The sequence below is a fragment of the Periplaneta americana genome, chromosome 11, assembly GCF_040183065.1.
Source record: "Periplaneta americana isolate PAMFEO1 chromosome 11, P.americana_PAMFEO1_priV1, whole genome shotgun sequence".
Lineage (NCBI taxonomy): Eukaryota > Metazoa > Arthropoda > Insecta > Blattodea > Blattidae > Periplaneta > Periplaneta americana.
Window position 1 is genome coordinate 151,491,579 of NC_091127.1, and position 22,511 is coordinate 151,514,089.

At 32.4% G+C, this 22,511-nt stretch overlaps 1 protein-coding gene across 11 annotated transcripts in view; it reads left to right on the plus strand.

The window, feature by feature from the left end:
* EndoA (SH3 domain containing GRB2 like, endophilin-A) overlaps window positions 1-19,647 on the plus strand; it is a 392,332-nt gene extending 372,685 nt beyond the window's left edge. For all 11 annotated transcript variants that reach the window (XM_069840236.1, XM_069840239.1, XM_069840238.1 and 8 more), the window contains 2 exons: window positions 3,399-3,514; window positions 8,752-19,647. In XM_069840236.1, coding sequence (XP_069696337.1) covers window positions 3,399-3,514; window positions 8,752-8,871 — 236 coding nt within the window. In that variant the 3' untranslated portion in view covers window positions 8,872-19,647. The remainder of the gene's footprint in view (window positions 1-3,398; window positions 3,515-8,751) is intronic.
* The last annotated feature ends 2,864 nt before the right edge of the window (window positions 19,648-22,511 follow it).

The following is a 22,511-nucleotide window of genomic DNA, read 5'->3' on the forward strand; positions in this document are numbered from 1 at the left end:
CACACAAACAACACAAACAAATAAATACAACCACACAGGCGTACACAAACTCACATGCAATAGTTGCGACAGTTTCTACATTGGACAGACAGGCAGATCATTCCAAACTTGATACAAAGAACACATTAAAGCAATAATCAGAGGACACAATACATCTACATATCCCGAACACATAACTAATGCTAACCACACATACAATAACATAAATACAGACATGGAAATCCTACACATACCACGCAAAAACCAAAAACTCAACATACTAGAACAATATGAAATATACAGACACACTAAAACACACCCTAATCAAATTCTCAACACACAGATCAATTTCAGAACACACACACTATTTGACACAACTCTTCATCTCACGAACGCACCCACACAACAGGCAGCAAAGTTGAGATAGCGCCAAGATCTAGTAGGCTCTGAGGATGGTGTCAAGTAACACCGTAACAGCTGTAAGCCGCACATGCTTACATAATTAACATGAGTAAGATCGCCATTTAATCAGTTACTTTAATTAGTGCCTTAAGATGGCATTGGCGACCATGGCCATTTAATACGAAATACTTAATTGGGATTCTCTATTACCTGTACGATTTTGGCCTTTTGAGCAGATGCTGTCACTCTGTGTAATGATCTACAAACAATTTTATAATGTGTTTTGTGTGTGTTGTGTGATGTCATTCTTTTTGATCAAGAGATTAAGAATATATGTATAAAAATAAAATGTTCAGCTGTTTAGACTCTTCATATTTATTTAATTATATTTTTAGATCAATTCCAATATTAGATATGAATATATCTAGTTAATAATTCGTATATAAGTATGTAATTGTAGCTAATTTGAGCCAGTCGTACTTCACATATTTACGTTGGTAGTTTCAATTTGTTATCTTTTTATATTGTAAACTGTTTCAATGTAGTGAATAATATTCTTAAAATTGAACGGTAGACCTGCGTGTAAATCACACTTACTGTACTTCCTCACCTTTGCACCCACTTAGAACCTGAAACTTATTATATTGAAGGTAGTATTACCCATTCTGCCTCATAATAGCGTAATAATAGTTCTTATTGTGCATTGTGTGGTTCACATTTTCTCGTACACTATTCTTCTTAGCTTTTTATTAAATCAGAAAATGGATTTCATTAAGTAGGCCATATTTTAAATTTCAGAATTTCGAACACATGTTGAACAGTCTTTAAAAACTCCAGGTACTGATAGTAAATTTTGTCAGGCAATGAGCAAACTAAAGTTCTTTAATGTCTTATTCCTTCATAATTACACGTGTCTCATGTGTCGAGAAATGAATAATTATATTAATGTTATAATTACCTCTTCCAGTACATATAAACAATTCACTACTCACGCTTAGCACATAAGGGAAAATGTAAATACTCTGTCAACAGGGGGTATATACAATTTCAACGTAATATTGCTCAAAATATAAATTAAACAGGAATGAAAAGTAAACGTATTTTTGCACAGTATACAAATGTTTGGATTTTAGCTCTAATCTATTCATTTTTATAAGTGTATATGATCATTTTCTTTATGTGTATGTAATAGTATTTTTTTAATCAAATTATTTTTTAAAGGAATTTTCAGCTTTTGTATTCTGAGGTTTTTCAGGAAGTTCTTTGATATTTGTAGTTATATATGTGATGATGATCGGCCTTAATGACACATTTCCCTCAAAAGGATCAAGTTAGGAAAGTTAAAATCATTTCGCAAAGTAGTAGTAAGGGTTAATTAATTTTTTGAGTTAATCTTGCATTTCATGCAATTCCATTTCCTTAACTTTCTTACTTTATGCTTTAAAGATGAGTTAAATTATGTCAGCTTTAAGCGAAAAATTGCATAATTTTTAAATATTGATGGAACAACTTCACAGCAACGAACAGTTATCAAGTCTGTAATTCTCTTGTTTTTCATGGTTTTTTGTTGTCCACTTTAACACTTATATTAAACTATAAAACTTTCTTAAGTTAAAACGTTAAAACTGTTAAAAAAATATTATTGAGTAGTTCGAAGAACACTGATGATGTCACCACACCAGTGCTGAAACAGACCTGTCTGTCATTAAGGTACAGCACTTTTTTTTTTATAATTTTTTAACTTGAGAAAGTTTTATAGTAAAAGGTATCCCCTTTATATGGCATGAAGGCACTTGGAGGACAAGGAGGTGGAGTCCCATGCTTTCATGACCTCGATGCTAGAATGAGGTAGTGTGGTCGGCACCACGCTCTGACCGTCTTTTACCCCTGAGAAAGACCCGGTACTCAATTTTATAGGAGGCTGAGTGAACCTTGGGGCCGTTCTGGAAGTTTGGCAACGAGAAAATCCCATCACCACCCGTGATCGAACTTCAGACCTTCCAGTCCGTAACTCGCTGTTCTACCAACTGAGCTACCCGGCCACCAACAGTTTTATAGTTTTATTTTTAATTTTGGTTTCAGTTCCTCTTCAAAATTAATTTTATACTATTACCACTAATTCTGATAAGTTACGTATGCAGAGAGATAATAATTATGCATTTTAATGTTCTATTAATAATTCAGTAATAAAAAGAGTGTCGTACATATATTGTTTCACTTAATATATTTCCATTTATTATATTTACATATTTTTTGTTAGATCTGGTGATCTTCTGTCATTATTTTCTGATGTAAACAAACAAATATCAAAGCATATTTAATGTACTCAGATTGTATAACAAGTTCCAATAATCTGTAAATTTATAAAATGTAAGTACAGCTTGTCCAAGTCAAGTCTGCGAGTGGGGATATCGGGATGGAATGTAGAGGCAAAACACAGTTGCCACATAGGTCACTTGATGCTCAGATTTCGTGTGCACATTGTTTAAAATGCACTACGGAGCATACGCATTTTTTGTCCTTGTCTTCAGATAAAGGCAACAGTTACGCTCTCTCCCAGCATCCCCCCTCATGCAACTTTCTCTCCTACATCTACGCTTGCCAATCAGAACGCCAAACCTCACTGTCAAGCAGAAGTAGAAGTACAGTCTATTTCAAAGTGTCTTAAATTGTTACCGCTCAATGAACTGAAGCGCAGTAGGAAAACTTTGCTGTCTATGAGACTGTACTGGTCTCCTCTCATTACCGCCTCCTTTCACTACAGAACTGTCTCCAACTTCTCCTCTCGGCTCGCAGACTTAACTTGGTCGAGCTCTATATAATGATCGGGACAGGTGGAGGAGAGTTCCTGAGGATGCCCAGATTCAGAGATGAATAGTAGCGCTATGGATGATGTTGAAGTGTATAATGAAGTAAACTTTCGTAAAGTAATACTATATGTTAGTATTTTAAACAAATAACGTTTCCTTGCTGCCAATATTACAGGTACTTAGTGAATATATTTATGTTTCAAACAGCATCTCCTCTGCCATCGCCAATGAGGTCTCCAGCCAGGACTCCAATGACAAAGGGTCCATCCTGCACAGCCCTTTATGACTTTGAGCCTGAAAATCCTGGTGAACTTGGTTTTAAGGTAGGCTCTACGATATTTCATTCGATTTACACATGTTTTTCTTACAACTCCGTGTGCATTAATATCTCTCAAATAATGTCAGAATAGCTTCACAACATTTTGTCTTTCTGTTTAACTAGGCCTATATTGTGTTGTATTGCATTTATTAACATTCCATGGTATTCATACATGCTTACAGCTAGAATATGGAACAAGTCAAAAAACTTAATACTATTATAAAATCTTAATTTATAGTCACAGTCTAGATGAAATATATACAGACGTGATTTACAATATACTGTAGTCTACTAGTACAACACAAAGTTTTAGTATCAATTTCATGAAGTGTTATTGAATGTCATGAATTCACCTACAGAATAGAAGGCGTGAGAAATTGGGTACTTCTTTAATTTGGCCCTAAATAATTTTTTGTTTTGAGTTTCATTTTTTATATCGATAGGGAGACTATTAAAAATTTTTACTGCCATATAACGCACTCCTTTTTGATAGCACGATAGACTTTCCAATGGAGTATGAAAGTCATTTTTTTGACGTGTATTTATGCTATGAACTGTTGAATTAGTTACAAAGTTTTCACGATTACATACGAGGAAGATTATTAATGAAAAGATATACTGACAAGCCATGGGCAATATTTGAATTTTTTTTAAAATAGTCCTACACGATTCCCTAGATTTGGCATCTACTATTATTCTAATTACTCTTTTTTGTAATAGAAATATATTGTTATTATCTGTGGAATTTCCCCAGAATATTATTCCAAAACTCATTACCGAGTGGAAGTATGCAAAGTATATTGTTTTTAAGGTACTGATATTTACTATCTTTTGCATAGATCTAATAGCAAAACAAGCTGAATTTAGTTTGGGGGTAATTTCTTTAATATGATTTTTCCAATTTAACATGTTATCGATTTTTAAACCAAGAAATTTGGTTGTTGTTGTTTCTAATAGGGATCTATTATTAATTATTGCGCTAGAAATTTGCGACGTTGAATTTCAACAGGATTTAAATTGAATTATGTTAGTTTTGTTACAATTTAATACTAATTTATTGACTGAGAACCAGTCACATATTTTGAAGAGAATATGATTATGTACTATGTACTTTTAGACATGTATGGTGTTATATGTAACATAAGTAAAGTGCTATTATTATTTTGGTAGTCACCTATGGTGTACTAATAGCTAATAAGGACTGGGGATCAGATATCACGACAATGTGTTTGTTTTATAATGCTTATATACGATCAAAATTGATCTATGGATGTGAAATATGGGCAGTAGGATCAGCAACTCATCTACAAAAAATTTCTGTTCTTCAAAATTCAGCCTTAAGATTATTCCTAGGAGTACCAAAAACCACATCAACTGTTGCCCTAGAAATTGAATGTAATATTCAATCATTCAGACACTATGTATTAAAAAAGGATCTAGAAGTACATTTAAAATTGCAAACTGTCAGATAATATCCTGTGTAATTTCTACAAAATAAACAAAGAAGAAATACCAGTCTATATCACAGACACACTCATTGCAAAACTCCAGTTGTGAACGAAATTTCTCCATGGAAATGGATAATTCTAGAACATAGCATACAAATGCCAGGAACATAGAATATGTTCAAAACCAAGCTCTCAGACTTATTACTGGTGGAATCAAAACAACTCCAATAGATTCTATGAGATTCCTCACTAATATTAACAGCATCAAAATGACAATAGAAGAAAAAGCACTGATTCAATATGAAAAACTTATCAGATTACCAGGTAACAATTGGCATTCATACAGTCCTGTTTGTAGATTGAAAACTCAAAAAAGTTTCATATCCATTGTTCAAGAATTAAAACAGAAAATCAATATCCCGAATTTAAAAGAAAACTTACAAATTAAACCAAACCCTTTAACTCTATTAAATATAGAATATAATCTAAATTTAACAGAAGAAATACTGAAATCAGAAGTAAACACTGAAATGCTGAAACAATTGTCTTTAGAGACAATTAATATTAGGTGCCCTCCACAAGACTAGCTTCATTTATACACCAACGGATCCTTGATCTCCAGAGAACAAGGTGCCGGTGCAGGTGTTACATGCTGTCTCTTCTCACTTTATAGATCTCTTGGATATGGAACAACAAGTTTTGATGGTGAAATCATTGCAATATGTGAATGTCTCAGGAATCTTCTATGCCACATCAATAAATTTAGGAATGCAGTTATATTGTCAGACTCCAAAGCAGCTATTCTATCAATCGTCTCTAAACACACACCTTCATCTCAAACAGCAGAAATAACTAAAATGCTCTCTCAATTAATATCACTCAATAAAAGAATTGTATTCCAATGGATACCATCCCATTGTGGAATCCTGGGAAACGAGAATGCGGATGCTTTAGCAAAGAAGGGCAGCACTGCTACTTACAGACCTGTTACTAAATCTACGTATTACTCTGTGAAGAGATTTATTAAATCTACATACTTAGACTTCAACAAACAAAATTTGATAACTCAATCCCAAGGGAAAAAATGGAACTCTCTGCATCAAAATCCACAGTTAATTCCCGATTTACCACGAAAATCGTCTGTAGCTGCATTTAGATTGGCAACAGGCCATGATTGTTTGGCCAAACACCTGCATAGAATTGGAATATATCAGTCCCCTAACTGCCCATTGTGCAACTCAAACCAAGAAATGGATTCGGAACACCTCAAAATCTGTGCTTCAGTGGCTAGTCATGATAATATCTTTGAAAAATATTGGAGTGCAAGAGGTCAAATGACTTTATTGTCAAACGCCTGGCATTAGAAAACAACAAATTCCAGGAAATCATTCCAAAAATGATCCTCCATACATTCTTAAGTTAGATGCCATGGAACTACTCTGCAACACATGTAAGGGTCACCTTCAAATTTATACAGATGATCTCTAAACCCTGATGGTGAGACATCAGGAACAGGGTATTATATTCCAAAATATCAAGAAAGTTACTTCAAATCATGTTCATCCTCCTCCAGTCTTGACACTGAATTGTTAGCTATTGATGATGATCTTCAGTGTGTTACTCAAATTTCTGAAAAATCTATTTGCATACTTACTGACTCCAAGGGGGGCTATATTTAATATAATCAAATGTGTACTAAACCTATACGCATATAAATTATTCCAAGTCAAAAACAACTAAGTAAATAAGCCCGCCATTAGTCCCAATCCTGAGCAAGATTAACACATTGACTGCTGCTTGATGCGTATATACGTCTCACAGCACGTATAGGGACATATATACGTGTCAAGTGGCAGTCAACGTGTTAATCCAGTCTCTACCATCGTATCCCACCTCCCTGAAATCCATTTTAATATTGTCCTCTCATCTATGTCTCGGCTTCCTCAAAGGTCTTTTTCCGTCCGGCCTCCCAAATAACACTTTATAAGCATTTCTGGATTCGCCCATATGTGCTACATGCTCTGCCCATCTCAGACGTCTGGAATTAATGTTCCAAATTATGTCAGGTGAAGAATACAATGTGTGCAGTTCTGCATTGTGTAACTTTCTCCATTCTCCTGTAACTTCATGCCTCTTAGCCCCAATTATTTTCCCTAAGCACCTTTTTTCAAATAGCCTTAATCTCTTTTCCTCTGTCAAAGTGAGAGTCCAAGTTTCACAACCATACAGAATAACTGGTAATATAGACCTATCTGCTTTATGAATTTTAACTTTCAGAAATCAAATTTAGCATCTGCAAAATGATAAAATCAAATTTTATTTTTTCATCTTTGGGATTTGGTTCATCCGGAAATTCGTAAAATCGCAATTTTATTACTCAGGACTACAGTGTACTTGGTCATCATTTGAAGCATCTATTGCTGAAAACAGATCCTTCCACTTTTCGTAATCACAATTTACCGATAATTAATTGCAATAGAACATACCAGTAATAGCTATATGAAAGATGGCAGCTATTGGCGTTTGCATTATAATTACTCACATTTTAATAGGGATATAAAGTGAACTTTCAGGTTGATGCATTGTTCCTGACAAGTACCCCCATGTCTGAAGTGCATAGAGACGTCAGGATGATGTAGTCAGACCATTTCTGATCCTGTTACAGATCAAGATCCTTGTCATTCATATTGTTTTGTAGAAATGTAGATACTGTTGTTGTTGTTTTCTAATGCCAGGCGTTTGACAATAAAGTCATTTGACCTCTTGCACTCCAATATTTTTCAAAGATATTGTCATGACTAGCCACTGAAGCACAGATTTTGAGGTGTTCCGAATCCATTTCTTGGTTTGAGTTGCACAATGGGCAGTTAGGGGACTGATATATTCCAATTCTATGCAGGTGTTTGGCCAAACAATCATGGCCTGTTGCCAATCTAAATGCAGCTACAGACGATTTTCGTGATAAATCGGGAATTAACTGTGGATTTTGATGCAGAGAGTTCCATTTTTTCCCTTGGGATTGAGTTATCAAATTTTGTTTGTTGAAGTCTAAGTATGTAGATTTAGTAAATCTCTTCACAGAGTAATACGTAGATTTAGTAACAGGTCTGTAAGTAGCAGTGCTGCCCTTCTTTGCTAAAGCATCCGCATTCTCGTTTCCCAGGATTCCACAATGGGATGGTATCCATTGGAATACAATTCTTTTATTGAGTGATATTAATTGAGAGAGCATTTTAGTTATTTCTGCTGTTTGAGATGAAGGTGTGTGTTTAGAGACGATTGATAGAATAGCTGCTTTGGAGTCTGACAATATAACTGCATTCCTAAATTTATTGATGTGGCATAGAAGATTCCTGAGACATTCACATATTGCAATGATTTCACCATCAAAACTTGTTGTTCCATATCCAAGAGATCTATAAAGTGAGAAGAGACAGCACGTAACACCTGCACCGGCACCTTGTTCTCTGGAGATCAAGGATCCGTCGGTGTATAAATGTAGCCAGTCTTGTGGAGGGTACCTGATATTAATTGTCTCTAAAGGTAATTGTTTCAGTATTTCAGTGTTTACTTCTGATTTCAGTATTTCTTCTGTTAAATTTAGATTATATTCTATATTTAATAGAGTTAAAGGGTTTGGTTTAATTTGTAAGTTTTCTTTTAAATTCGGGATATTGATTTTCTGTTTTAATTCTTGAACAATGGCTATGAAACTTTTTTGATACTGTATATATAGATATTTTGGTTTATCTGAAAATATTGAAACAGTATGATAGCAATTTAATGATTACAGGAAGGGGATACCATCACACTGATCAACAGGATCGATGAGAACTGGTACGAAGGCAGCGTTCACGGACGCACTGGTTATTTCCCGGTGACATATGTGCAAGTTGTGGTACCCTTACCTTGATCAGCATCACCGTCATCCTTGTCAGCACCTTCAAGTGGTAACTAGCTCTCGTCTTCTCTCATCTCTATCTGTTCTGTGGTTACTTCCTTGTTATAATATCCACTTTATACTACAGCCTTCTGTTGAATATAATTGATTTAATTTGTCTTGTCACTGATGCCATATTTAATTTTCTGAATATTACATTCATGAAAACAATTTATATAAACTAAAATTATTACGAGAGTTCCATATTTACTGTTGCATACTTATAAACACCAGAATACTTAATAACATGCTTCAGTCCTACGTGTTATTTTCATCTGACAAATTTAATTTCCATTTTTATGTGTCTTTCTCTAATAACAAACTTTTTTTCTTTGAAAACAAATGTTTGTCGTGTAAGTATGAAACTCCAAGATAATTTTAATTTACGAGGATGTGATTTAATCATGAATAGGCTTAGCAGATATTCAAAGAAGATAATGTCAAGATTTATTGAAGTTTATGAATTAATTTCGTAAATGAATGTTAAAGCAAGAAAGAGAGGAAAGGTTAAGGTATCACTAATATCTTGGTGCAGAGATACTTTTGTAATAGAGGCAGGGAATTGAAGAGTACTGTCAGAAGTGTGATGCAATGCAGAAGGCTGTGTGTGTAAGCATTTACCCCTCTTGATGTATTCTTCATGCTATAATTTGCCTTAATACTTTCTTTTAGTGTTAAGTATAAGTTAGTTGTATGATTATACAGGTTGCCGTAACAGTAATTTTGTAAATATATTTTAAATGAGTTTAGCGATAAAATAAAAATGTACATTTGTTGTGAAGTTTGTATATGTAAAACTCTAGAGAAAGGAAGCAAGTCAGTTGAAAGAAAGAGTGTGGGGTTGTGATTATCGTTTCTTGATTTCAAAACAATGAATTTATTGAATTGAATTAGAAATAGGAATTTTTATCATTAAAAGAAATAAAGAAGATGAAGTAGCAGATATAAATTAACAGTTTTGATTTTCCCTCTTGCATGATGGTAACACTTGTCATCATTGTTAAAAATTGCAATAAACATATAAAATATGCTTTGGGAAAAACAACCAAATGCAGTAATAATGATTTAGCAAATTATACATATATATTATATATATTAGAGGATTACTATAAGAGATATATACATAGATCACGTTTAACAGACGAACTGTTCCTCTTCAATAGACATAGATATGTGTATTAATCGATGAAAAAATACATCTTGCCTCTGCCATTTGGTGATATATTAAAAAAAATACTCAAAGCCAGAAAGTGTATTGTTATGGAGGCTCCTGTTATATGAGAGGTTCAAGAATTGTTGCACTAGATGTGTGCATATATAAAGTAAGTCCTGTTGATGCATCGATTGTGAATCTTCTTTCCCCTGACTTATTATCCAAGATACATTTTATGAGTGTCTTATGTGATTGCGAAATGTTTGTGTAGTCATGTCTTGGTTAAATAAAATAATGTTTTTGTTACGTGAGTGTTCTTCCGTGTATAAAAAAATAATTACATTTATTATTAAGTGGGTATGCTAAATAAACTCACTGCTCACATTTTTAATCCTGTTGTTTTTATTCAGAATGTTCAACATAATATTCAGAAGCGACTTTGATGTCGCACAAAAATACAAGTTAATAGCTTGTTATATTTTATGAAACTATCTGGCATGCGTACTTTATGTTTATAATGCATTCCTTTGATTTTAATATGAAGTGTTCATTCAAGAAGCAAATGTTATCGTTATCACAATTATTACTGTTGTATTATATACTTGCGATGGATGCTTTATGTATCTGAAAACATTAATAATTTTCCGCTTTTTGTGGCATTTTAGTAACTAATTAAGGCATGTTGATTTATCCTTATTTCTTGATTATTGGATTTGGACAATGTAAAGATTATATTTAAATAGTAGTTCATATAATAATTTATTGTATATGTGATTTAATACTACAGGTTTTACTGTAGTTTCCTTCTTCAATATTGTCCAAATTCATGTACCTCCAACATTTAGTTAGGACATAAGCGATTTAGATAGGTATCTTATAAATTATTCTCAGGAAACAAATTCTGCAATGTATATTACAATAAAACATTAATAATTGTCATCCAAGCATATGTCTCTAATTCTGAAATGCTCGTCATTATTTCAGAATTTTAATAACAAAGAAAAATGTATATTCTTTTTTACTTTCACATAGAACATGTAGATAACTTAAATGATTTTAATGGAGAATATAACGTCTCTTAAGATTATTGCTGAATTGAATAAAAATTAAAGTCTGCAAAAGGCCAACCATTGCCATAAATTGGTAATGGTTTATTATGGTGACCATTTTGATTTTAAAAAATCGCAGTAGATTTTAACTTTTAAATACCAACTCATTATAACTTATCTAGAAGTAAAAATTACTGTCACCGCTAATTATATCAAGCACTGTTAAAATAAATTATGTATAGCAAAACTTATCTTTCTTTCATAACCATTCATTACTTTTAATCAAGACATGACTCTATATGCTTATGTGTTTTCGAGTTTTTGTTCCCCTTTCGTTTCAGTACAGTTAAACTTCACTGTTCTTTAAGCTCAAAGTCAATTAATTAAATTCCAAGTGTAGCAATGGAAAACATACAATTCTCTGGGGAAAGAAGAACAAAATCACATTGGTGTTTGTAACCTTATTGTCACATTGAGATTGCATTTCAACAATTACAAACTGTGTTCATGAAATATTCCACGTTGTTGCCCCCTTCCTCTTTCTCCTGCTGCTTGTTGTCTCAATGTTGAAGCTACTCGCCTTGCTTACTGATGGTTGGACATTGTTGATAGGATAGAAAACTTTTCCTTGCCTTCCTAATCCCGACGTGGCTTGTATGGGATAGTTCAGTAACGCCAGTCTGCTTGGCTATTCTTGCCATGTGCTTTTATTTTGTATCTACCCTAAATTTATACATATGTTCCAAATGGCACTATTAGATGTGTAGTATCCGTAACATTTATTCATGTCTCTTGGAAAGTTAACTTGATATGTTAAAATGAACCTGTATGTAAAGTGAATATTAATTCAATAAAAATTTAGGCATCCATTACAGATTTTACACTGGGTACCAAAGTTATATTTAGCATAAAATGTTTAAACTTTTTCCCTCACTTCCAGTTTTAACACACAATTATATACATAAGTATGAAAGGAAGCTACGTACAAATAGGAAATTAAAATGTTGAGTGCAGTAATGAATACTTAAATGTTTTGTATACATTTATTTTTTAAATTTCAGGATCTCATTATATCCGTTACATGCTTAAAACTTCAGAATCTTAAGAAGTTTAAACACAAAAAAAAAAACATTAAATAAATTAGTTTAATTTAATCTGGAAAGTTTATATGATAAGTACCACAACAATAATAAATGTAAATAATTTATTTACCGCATTATTATTTAGCATTGTAATTTGCAAAACCACATGGAGAACTACACTTAGCCTATCCTATAACTTTTAAAGGAGTAGACTATCTATATTTACATATTTGATTGGGCTTTAATCTTGTGGCATAATATCGTTGCTGTGCAGATTCGTTTGAGAAGTTTTATGTGCAGTGTTATATTATAATTCCATTGCTTTCATTCTTATTTTGAAGGAAACTTATGACGAAAAGTGAATGTTAAAAGGTTAGTTTACTTAAGTGAATGCATTTCAACTATTAAGAAAAAGGATGCTATTTTCAACAGAAACATTCACCCATTAGTCTTAAATATTTTATTCAGAAATGCTGACACCTTAGAATAACAGTGCTGTATTGCTACTCAACTCTGCTAACATTTTACAGCTTTATGAAACTCTTAGAGTACAAGTAACCATACAATTTTAGATCTGAACAGTGTGAAATGAGGTTTGTTCCGTCCACCTATGGAAGGACATATATGTTTCAATGAGTTATAGCGATTTGTAATGCATGTATGTGACATGTTTTAATTGCTTTCAGTTTTTCCAAAACTACTTTAAGATTTTACAAAGATTTTTATAAAATTCAGCAATTTTTCATAACTCTTGGTACACTTAAAGGATGCATTTTATGTGTTTTGCTGATAATTAATATCCTAAATATATTAACTTGAGTGAATATTAGAGAATACAAATGAGACATAAACAAAAAAAAAAGTTGCATATACTTAATGACATCATAATGTCTGAAATATTTCGTTGTAATATTAAATCCAAATCCCCTTTTAACTTAGGTGCGTTTTTAATTTTCGGCAGCTTTATTGAAACATTTAGTGTTTAATTTATAGTAAATATTTTTATTTTTATTATTAGGAAGAAATATCTTGCATACAACAGTGAACAGTGTTGTCAACATTTTGATTTTAGTAATCAAAGTGTGAGCATCTTGTAGTCCTGTCAACTTGTGTGTAGACTTAAAGGAATGCGATATACTTCGTAACAAGACTGATAATACCAGTCACCTCTTAATGCCAATAGTGAAGTAAATAGTAGCAGTGGAGGAATCAAGAACTGTGCTGTCATAATGTTAAATATTTTTTTTTTCTTTTTGGCAGCATATAAATGTGACAATGAATTTTTAAATAATTTATAATTATCGTGATACCGGTATCACATAATATATCAAAACACGTTGGATAGTAGGGGTATCAATAAGATATATCAAGCTAATTTATATAAGCTTTTATGTCTTTATCGTTTATTCTGGTTTAGTATTTCTATGTTTTGAAATTTAAATTGTTTTTATTGATTCCAAGCATTGGTGCTACTGAATTCATGCGTTCCACAGAGCTGCCAACATGTCCTTATATTTATACCAACTTCAGAACCACATTAAAATGTTGTCCTTGCACGTCCTCACATGTTCCTCATACCCCATCCCGTCCAAATACATGCCCCACCTTGGGAATTAAACTGGAAGGAAGGCTGTTTTATTATTTTTTTTTAAACATTGATAGTTACCATGATTCCTTCCAATAGTAACTGCGTTCAAGTTCTTTTTATAAACAATTCTTCGTTCCAGTTTAATGACTTACTTCCTTCAGTGGCCTCGCCATTCCTCTGAACAGAGAGAAGCAAAGTGTAACCAGCGGGGCCGGTTCTATAGCTCTACGTGTGTTTTGACAATATCGGGGAGATCAGACAATATATTTTAAAAAACTCTTGATATTGTGGATGGCTGTTATTTTTCAGATGAAAAAGTGTAATATTTTTATTAATGTTGTTTGTTCTTCTCGGCTTTCCATATAGTATTATTACTTTGTGTCCTTTAAAAGTAACTTTAGGGCATCTAGATATAATGCAACATAATTTACACACCTCTGATACTCCAATAAATACGACATTGATGATGAGTGCTGAAAAAATTATAAAAAAAGAAACTTTGTTTCTATAGTAAAATGAAACTTAATAACGGTATAAAATTTTGATATGAAGAAGATTGGAATGGTACATCTCAGTCTAAAATGCTAATGGGATATGTGCCATGTAGAAAATTGTATTAATAAAATTATTTCTTTAGAGCAGTAATTTTCTTTAATTTTCAGAGACACAATTATGAAATGACAGTAGATTGATTTAGAAGTATTTACGGGGGAAGAGCCATCGCAGGCCTTTTAAGGGTGTATGTACGTGAACGACCATTATCAGAAATATTATCAGAAAATGCAGGCTCTAAATTTCTAAAATTTTGTAAGAAAATGAACTCACAATTGGACAAAAATTACAAGGTACCACAATAAGACTTATTAAAACTTAAACATCTGATAAAAGTATAAAAAAGGTTACTAATAATATTTTTCAAACCAGTTTTATCAAAGTATGAAGAAAAAAAAAAAAAAACAAACAAAAAAATTCTGCAGTTACATCATTTGGTAACCATAACATTGTTATGGTCTATCTGACAGCTTTATTATTTTTCTTGCATGTAATAAACACTTATTTCTGAAAAGTAGACTACTCTCGGACATGTATAGTTGTTTATTTTAATACAATTAATTTTTTATTTGCACTATATAAAATATATTAAAATTTACATAATGTTTCCTGATCTAATTTTTCTATTTTCAAAGAAATGGGAATTATTGTAGTCTATCTTCTGCATAAATAAATGTTAAATCAGTGTACAAAATTTCAGAATTCTGTCTCTAATGGTTGTGGAGTTATGAAATAATGTGTAAAAATTTTTAAATTTTGGAAAATTTAATTTAAAGTAAAAAATGAATTGTAAAAAAAATATTATTAGTAACCTTTTTTACACTTATATCAAATATTTAAGTTCTAATAAGTCTTGTTGTGGTACCTTGTAATTGTTGTCCAATTGTGAGTTCATTTCCGTATAAAATTTTAGAAATTTAGGGCCTGCATTTTCTGATAACATTTGTGGTCGTTCACGTACATATACCCTTAAGTTCAAGTATACAGCCTTCCTCATCAGATACAGAGAAATGTTTGTGTTTCTGGCAAAAAAAAAAAATGAGAATGAGAGCGGGATGAGACTAATGCCGTAATTATAATTATTATTTCGATTGATTTATTTTACAGATATTAATTCTGTATTCATTCTCTGATCTTTTCTTTCACAATAAATAGTTTTATAGAATTTTTAGTTTAAAAAATCAAGTTTTTAATGCAATTTATATGTTTAAAGATAATAATTTCTTAAAAATATAATAAAAATAAAAAGTAGGATTTTCCGTAATTTAAAAGAAAGGAAAACTAGTCGATTACTTGTTTTACACTTTCATTGAAATAGATTTCTTACAAATCTTCTAATTAATTTGGTCCTTATTTCGATCACTATTTATGTAGGTTGATTCACAATGAGTATAAGATACTGTAAAAACATGGTTTCTTGGGTGCCTCATGAGTGATGACTTATTGGTGTCATTTATGAGATACCAACCAGACTTCAGATTGTTGACTTAACAAACATGAATTAATATAAAGTTCTCAGATATACTATGGATCTTCTGCGGTCATCTTCATAACTTTCTGCAGGTGTTCAGTGGTACTATCTTCTGTACTTGTGTTATTGCCATTGCCAATGCTGTTTGCTATTAGCGTTTGTGGAGTAATTCTCGTTGCTGACATAAAATGAAATATGTTAGACTTGATTCTGATACATGTGTATATTTACGAATTTTTCATCATACTTGCTCTGAGTATGTTGTGGTTATGATAAGTATTGTCACATCTGTTCAGAAGGTCTTATGTACTCTATTTTTACTGGTACGATTTCTGGTTTATTGTTGTAGTTTGTTAGATCGGTGAGTATTTTTCTACTACAATGTAACTTAAAAGAATATTTTTTTTCAAGTAATAATAATAATAATAATAATAATTACATTATTATTATTACTATTATTATTTTACTACTACTACTACTACTACTGCTGCTGCTACTACTACTACTACTACTACTACTACTACTACTACTACTACTACTACTACTACTACTACTACTACATATTTTTTTAATGGTCAGGTTGTCGAACTCCACAAAAAATATTTAAAATGTCATTAAAAAAATATTTAATTTTCTTTATTTCTTTATTCTGTTAAATTAGAAATTAATTTCAAATGAAATTACGGGAAGTCTAAGATTTAAACACTCTTATTATACTACGATTTGCGGATATTTTAAATTTAAAATAAATGTCATAGCTTAACGTTGTATACAGACATATATCTTAGTCTATAGGCTGAAATGTATTTGGATCTTCTATTCTACTGTTAAAATAATCTTAATATCTTATTCCTGATATAAAAAGAGGTGCCTAAATTATTGTTGAACTATAGGCTAGCAGTTTGACTTAATTTCTTCTTCTAAACCATATCCACCTATGGAACATTGGTGAGCTAGTCACCAGTAGTATAAAATCTTTTTTCATTTTCACATTTAGATAATTTTATTTTATTTTATTTTTATTCGGGTGCAAATTGTACTACAATCTGCTTGAATCTGACATCTCTTAGTGTAGTGTTGTTGATGTGTCTCTAGATTGTGTACAATAGAGAGGCTCTGTTAAAAAAAAAACAGAGTAAATAACATAAGATAGATAGTAATAATAATTAAACTCTTGCGAGTTAAACTGAAATACAATATTACTTGTATCTTTTCTCAGTCTTGATTTGCATGATTATCATGTTACTGGTTTCAAACAATTTCCATCCTGAGAGAAAGAAAGAAATTTAAAGTCACTAAAAGCAATAAATGTTTCAGAACAATTAAAACATTCCAGATACTTGAATCAGTGTCCTATATTGTTATAAGTAATAGATGTTACTCACAAAGTGATTGGGCTGCTGAAACACATTGTATGATTATTATACAATGGGTACAGAAATTATTAATTATGTAGTGTCATGAAAAGGTGATTGTAAAATTCGTTGAAAATTAGTCATTTCAGATTAGCAAGAAATTTTTATCTTTCAACAGTAATCTTTGCACACTTTTCTTTTCGTTAGATTACTTTATGGATGACAATCAGTAGCCTTCTTATAAAGGGTCACAAGTAGATCGAAAGCATATAACATTAACTCCGAATATTGTTACCAATAATTAGAAATCCCTTTCCAATTTAATAAAATTGGATTGAAACAAAATAAAAATACAATTAAAGAAATGAAAACTACAAAGGAAATCAATTTTGTCAACCTCGTTTTCCTGTTCGTATAGAAGCAAATCACGTTTAAAGTAGCTTGCACCATGCTATTTATCCATATGAACAAAAATATTTTTTAAAATGTAAAAAAAAAAAAATAGTTACAGACGAGATTATTGTCAAGACAGTTGGAAAAAGAATAGTTTAATTTTGTGTCAAGTTGCTGTGTCTCTCTATACAATATTTAACATGCAAGTTACGTGAATGTACTTAGTTTTAGTCATAGTTTAATGTAAATCCGAGTTTGATAGCAATCCTATTTTTGGTTCATGACTATTTGAAAGCAATGAGAAACATATTAGATGAATTTATATGAACATCATAGTAACAATATTGATGTATGTTATTTTTACATCTTTATTTTTCCCATGACAGTAAGAAATAATATTTTCAATCGGAGGTTACCTATACTAGCAAGTTTAACAGTTTCTGTTCTGCAAGAGACTCATTTGCTTTACTTATTCGATTGATTCTGCATGGATGATGGAATTTTGTGTGCTCACTTGATACAGAAGTGGTAATAACTTGGAGATTAACGATATAATATATATTCATTTGCGGTTCCGGACAATTGACCACAGAAAATTGGTAACAGGGACAATTGGCCACAGAAAATTAGTAATAGGGACAATTCGCCACAAATAGACAATTAGCCACAGATAGACAATTTGCCACAGATAGACAATTTGCCACACTGTTCTCTACACATTCCTTTGCCTTAATCCTTATCCAGTCTACAGAATGATTCTTGTGTTCAGACGGTTCTTTGACGACACTGCTGCCATCTTCTAATAACGTGACTGTTGCATTACACCCGCCACGCATGTCACAGCGCCAAACAACTTCATTCTTATTTTCTCTAAGTCTCGTGTACATGTAGCCAAGATATATTAATTTGTCAGAGCCTCTTTCTGATTTTGTGAAGCGAATTTCTTCCGCCATAGTTCAGAATTAGTTTACAGCTTCTGGATTTGTCTTGTGTTACCAGAGAAATGTATTATAAATTATTGCGAATTTGAGTATTGCCTTCATATATTACAAGTTGTAGCGAATTTTAGTATATGGCCAATTGCCTTTCATACGAATTTTAATGTGTGACTAATTGTCTTTGATACGAATTTCAATTATGTGGCAAATTGTCTTTGATACGAATTTCAATTATGTGGCGAGTTGCCTCTGTGGCCAATTTTCTGTGGCGAGTTGTTCCCAACCCATTCATTTGCTGTGACATTTATTCTTTGTAAATAAGCCAATACCATTACATTGTTCTGTAAATATCACATAATTATTACTTTTTTATATACCGTACATATATTCCATAAATCGCAAACTATGAAGAAGTTAAATTCAGATGTCTATTTTTTTTAAGGTACTTTGTTTTCTGTTTATTTTCTACAAAGTGAGAGAACTTTTTTTAATTACGATAAATTGGTTCAGAAAGAAAGAAAGTTCATTGTAACTTCTTCTTCAATGTATTGATCACACACGTTATAGAAAAAACCATTAAAAGTATAATGTTTGCAGTTTATTTTACAAACACCTTTTTGACATCTTTACAATGAGATGAAACTTATCAGTACATGTGGGCACATTCTAAATACATAAATTGTTAAACCCAAACTAGCCCAATTATTTTGTATATGAAATCTGAAAGAATGTCTGGCTTCTACAGACAAATGTTGAATGTCTTAAAGATATATTGTCAGTTAAAGTTCGACTTTATTCTGTTATGCTATTGATCAGGAAAGAATCTATATCTTGAATTCTTCCTGTTTCACTACAAGGAGAGCCTAAACTGAAGTTGCCGTGATGAAATTGATTCAGTGCCATTCCATATGTGTGTATGTATGTGTGTGTATATGGACATAGTCAGTATTACATGACAGGGGATGTCTATCAAATGTGTGATAACACAAATAATTTAAACCCCAAATAATACTTTATTTTTAACGTCATGTGCCGATTTTCTCTGCCACCCATACATAATATCATGTTAGTTTAAATCCTTTACCTCTAATGTAATCAAACTATTCAATTGTTGTCATCTTGTGGCACATTGTGGCTGAAATTACATAAAATATATTGCAAAACTTGATATGTAACGTCTTTTATTATTTCAAAAAACTTCGTTCGGTATTGTATCTTAGTCAGTGGCGGTTCCTCGGGGGAGGGAAGGGAGAAACGTCCTCCTCACATTTTTCTTCTTTTGAAAGTAAATACCAAATTAAATATATGCCTTGAAATTCGAGGAATATCCGATAATTTTTAAGTTCAAAGCTATAAGAAAACCTCGGTTGATCGAGTTTTTAACGACGTGCACTCATGTGCTACTAGAAAACTGTGAGAAGGATGCGAGATTGTTTGTGTGGAGGAATGTCAATCCATTCCTCCTTTACTGCAGTTAATACACATAGACAACAGCACGCTAGCGGCCAAAGAAAGAAGCAGAGTTTTAAAGCAAGTAAATGGATGGACAGGGAGGAGATCCTCCTCTGAATCAGCAAATGGGCGGGAAATAAAAACCGACTGGTCTTGCAGCAAGCTCGGTACCGCTGCCATTTAACGATGCTGCATTCAACCAGACTATAACACATCTAGGAGGAGACACAATAAAAACAGTTTTAACGCGAAGCTATGAAAGACACCATATATATTTTTTTTTAAATTATAGATCAAAATATATTATTCATTGCACTTTATAAAAGCTACTATTCATGGTTTGAAACTTTTGAGGATATCTGAAAGTTGAAGTTGGATTTATAATAAAACAAAGAGGAAGTAGTTCTACATTAGTATCGCAGATCTTTTTGGCCCCAGAAATTCACTTCCATTCATTGTCTACTAGACAGGACAACCACTAAGTTGTCAGTTTTGCACAAATATCTTTGAAATTGAAAGTACTGCAAACTACATTATTTTTAACATAAAAAAAATTAATCGGCCACCGGCAGCTTTGAACAATAATAATGGTAGTATGACTTTACAAGAACTGACATTCTTCAAAAGCATGTGATACTGAACTTGTAAAATGTACATGTGACAACACAGACCACATGGGTGGGTGCAGTTTTCTCGCTTTCCTAACAGATTATTTCTCATTCTCATTTCCGTAAAATGGTTCCGGTACGTGTTAGTAGCTGGTCTCTTCCAACACGTGTGATGCTGTAGTGTGCGTGAAAAATGTTGCGAGGTTGTGAATTTCCTTGTAATTGTTAATTTGTGCAATTATTCAACAATGAATGGAAATGAAAACATATTATATTTTGGACAATTTAGGAGACTCAGTTTACAAAAACAGATTAGGCCTATTGCTATACAAAAGGAAGGAAGGCCAACCCCAACACTACCTGGTCTTACATGTGTGCATGTAGGTTAATTTGTAGCTTGTTTCTCTCAAGAAGGTGTCATTTTGCGCTGTTAACTTCTTTCCTCCTCTTAGGAAATATGCAGGGGCCGCCACTGATCTTATTGATCCTTATCATTACTTTTAGCATAATTCTTACTTTCCCCCCCCCCCTGTTTATAGATGGTGCGATTATGAAAGTCATACTTTTAAAATTGCCTTTGATTGAGGTTCTGGCTGATAGTACATCTATTATCAGGCAGTATAAGTATCGCAAATCTTTTTGGCCCCTGAAATTTTAAATGTTAAGCAAAGAAGCAAGTCACTATCCAACTTGTCTCCCAACCAGCTGCAGCCCCAAGTGATACCCACCTACCAATCGCCATGACACTAGAAGTACACTCATAACTCGTGTAAATTCATTCATTTCGTTCATTCATTTATTTTATTCCATAGATCTTACATGAGCAATGAAGCTTTAAGATGTGGAACAAGTCAAAATTTTACAATATTACAATTACAATTTTTACAAATTTTTATAGTTTTACAATTTAGTAATTTTCTACAATTTTTACAATTTTGTGCAATTTTTTACAATATTTTGGCGAGATGTAGTGAGATGAGGTGAGGTCCGAGGATTCGCCAGAATATTACCCGGCATTTGCCTTTTGGTTGGGGAAAACCTCGTAAAAACCCAACCAGATAATCAAATGAAAGGGGTTGATGCCAAGGACTCGCCATAGACCATCCGGCTTCAGTCCCACGGCTGTGGAAAACCTCCGAAGAAACCAAAGACCAAAGGGGGATCCAACCCAAGCCCGAACGCAGCTCCGGATCAGCAGCCCAGCGAGTCTGCCGACTGAGCTACATCGATGGCTCTACTAAAAGTATACAATACATAGCCAATCAGATTATTAAATTTACAAATGCAAACGATCATTCATCAGTTGAGCTATATGTATAATACAAAACAAGTAAGTTAATTAAATTTAAGGCATAAACAATTCAACCAGTTGTGATATACAGAAATTGATAATACATATCATGCAAACTACTTCAAATTACAAACACAAACAATTTATCAATAGAGCTATATAGATTACTATTCAATTTAAAGCTATATAATTCATCGGCCAAAACTATACAAATATATACAATACAAAGTAGCATACTTTCATTAAGCTATAAAAATTTGTGCAATTAATATCAAGTATATTAATTCAATTTATAATCACAAACCCGAAAAGACAAAGTATATGATTATGTCTCGTGACCAGAATATTGTACGAAATGGAAATATAAAAATTGGAGATTTATCCTTCGAAGAGGTGGAAAAATTCAAATATCTTGGAGCAACAGTAACAAATATAAATGACACTTGGGAGGAAATTAAACGCAGAATAAATATGGGAAATGCGTGTTATTATTCGGTTGAGAAGCTCTTATCATCCAGTCTGCTGTCGAAAAACCTGAAAGTTAGAATTTATAAAACAGTTATATTACCGGTTGTTCTTTATGGTTGTGAAACTTGGACTCTCACTCTGAGAGAGGAACATAGGTTCAGGGTGTTTGAGAATAAGGTGCTAAGGAAAATATTTGGGGCTAAGCGGGATGAA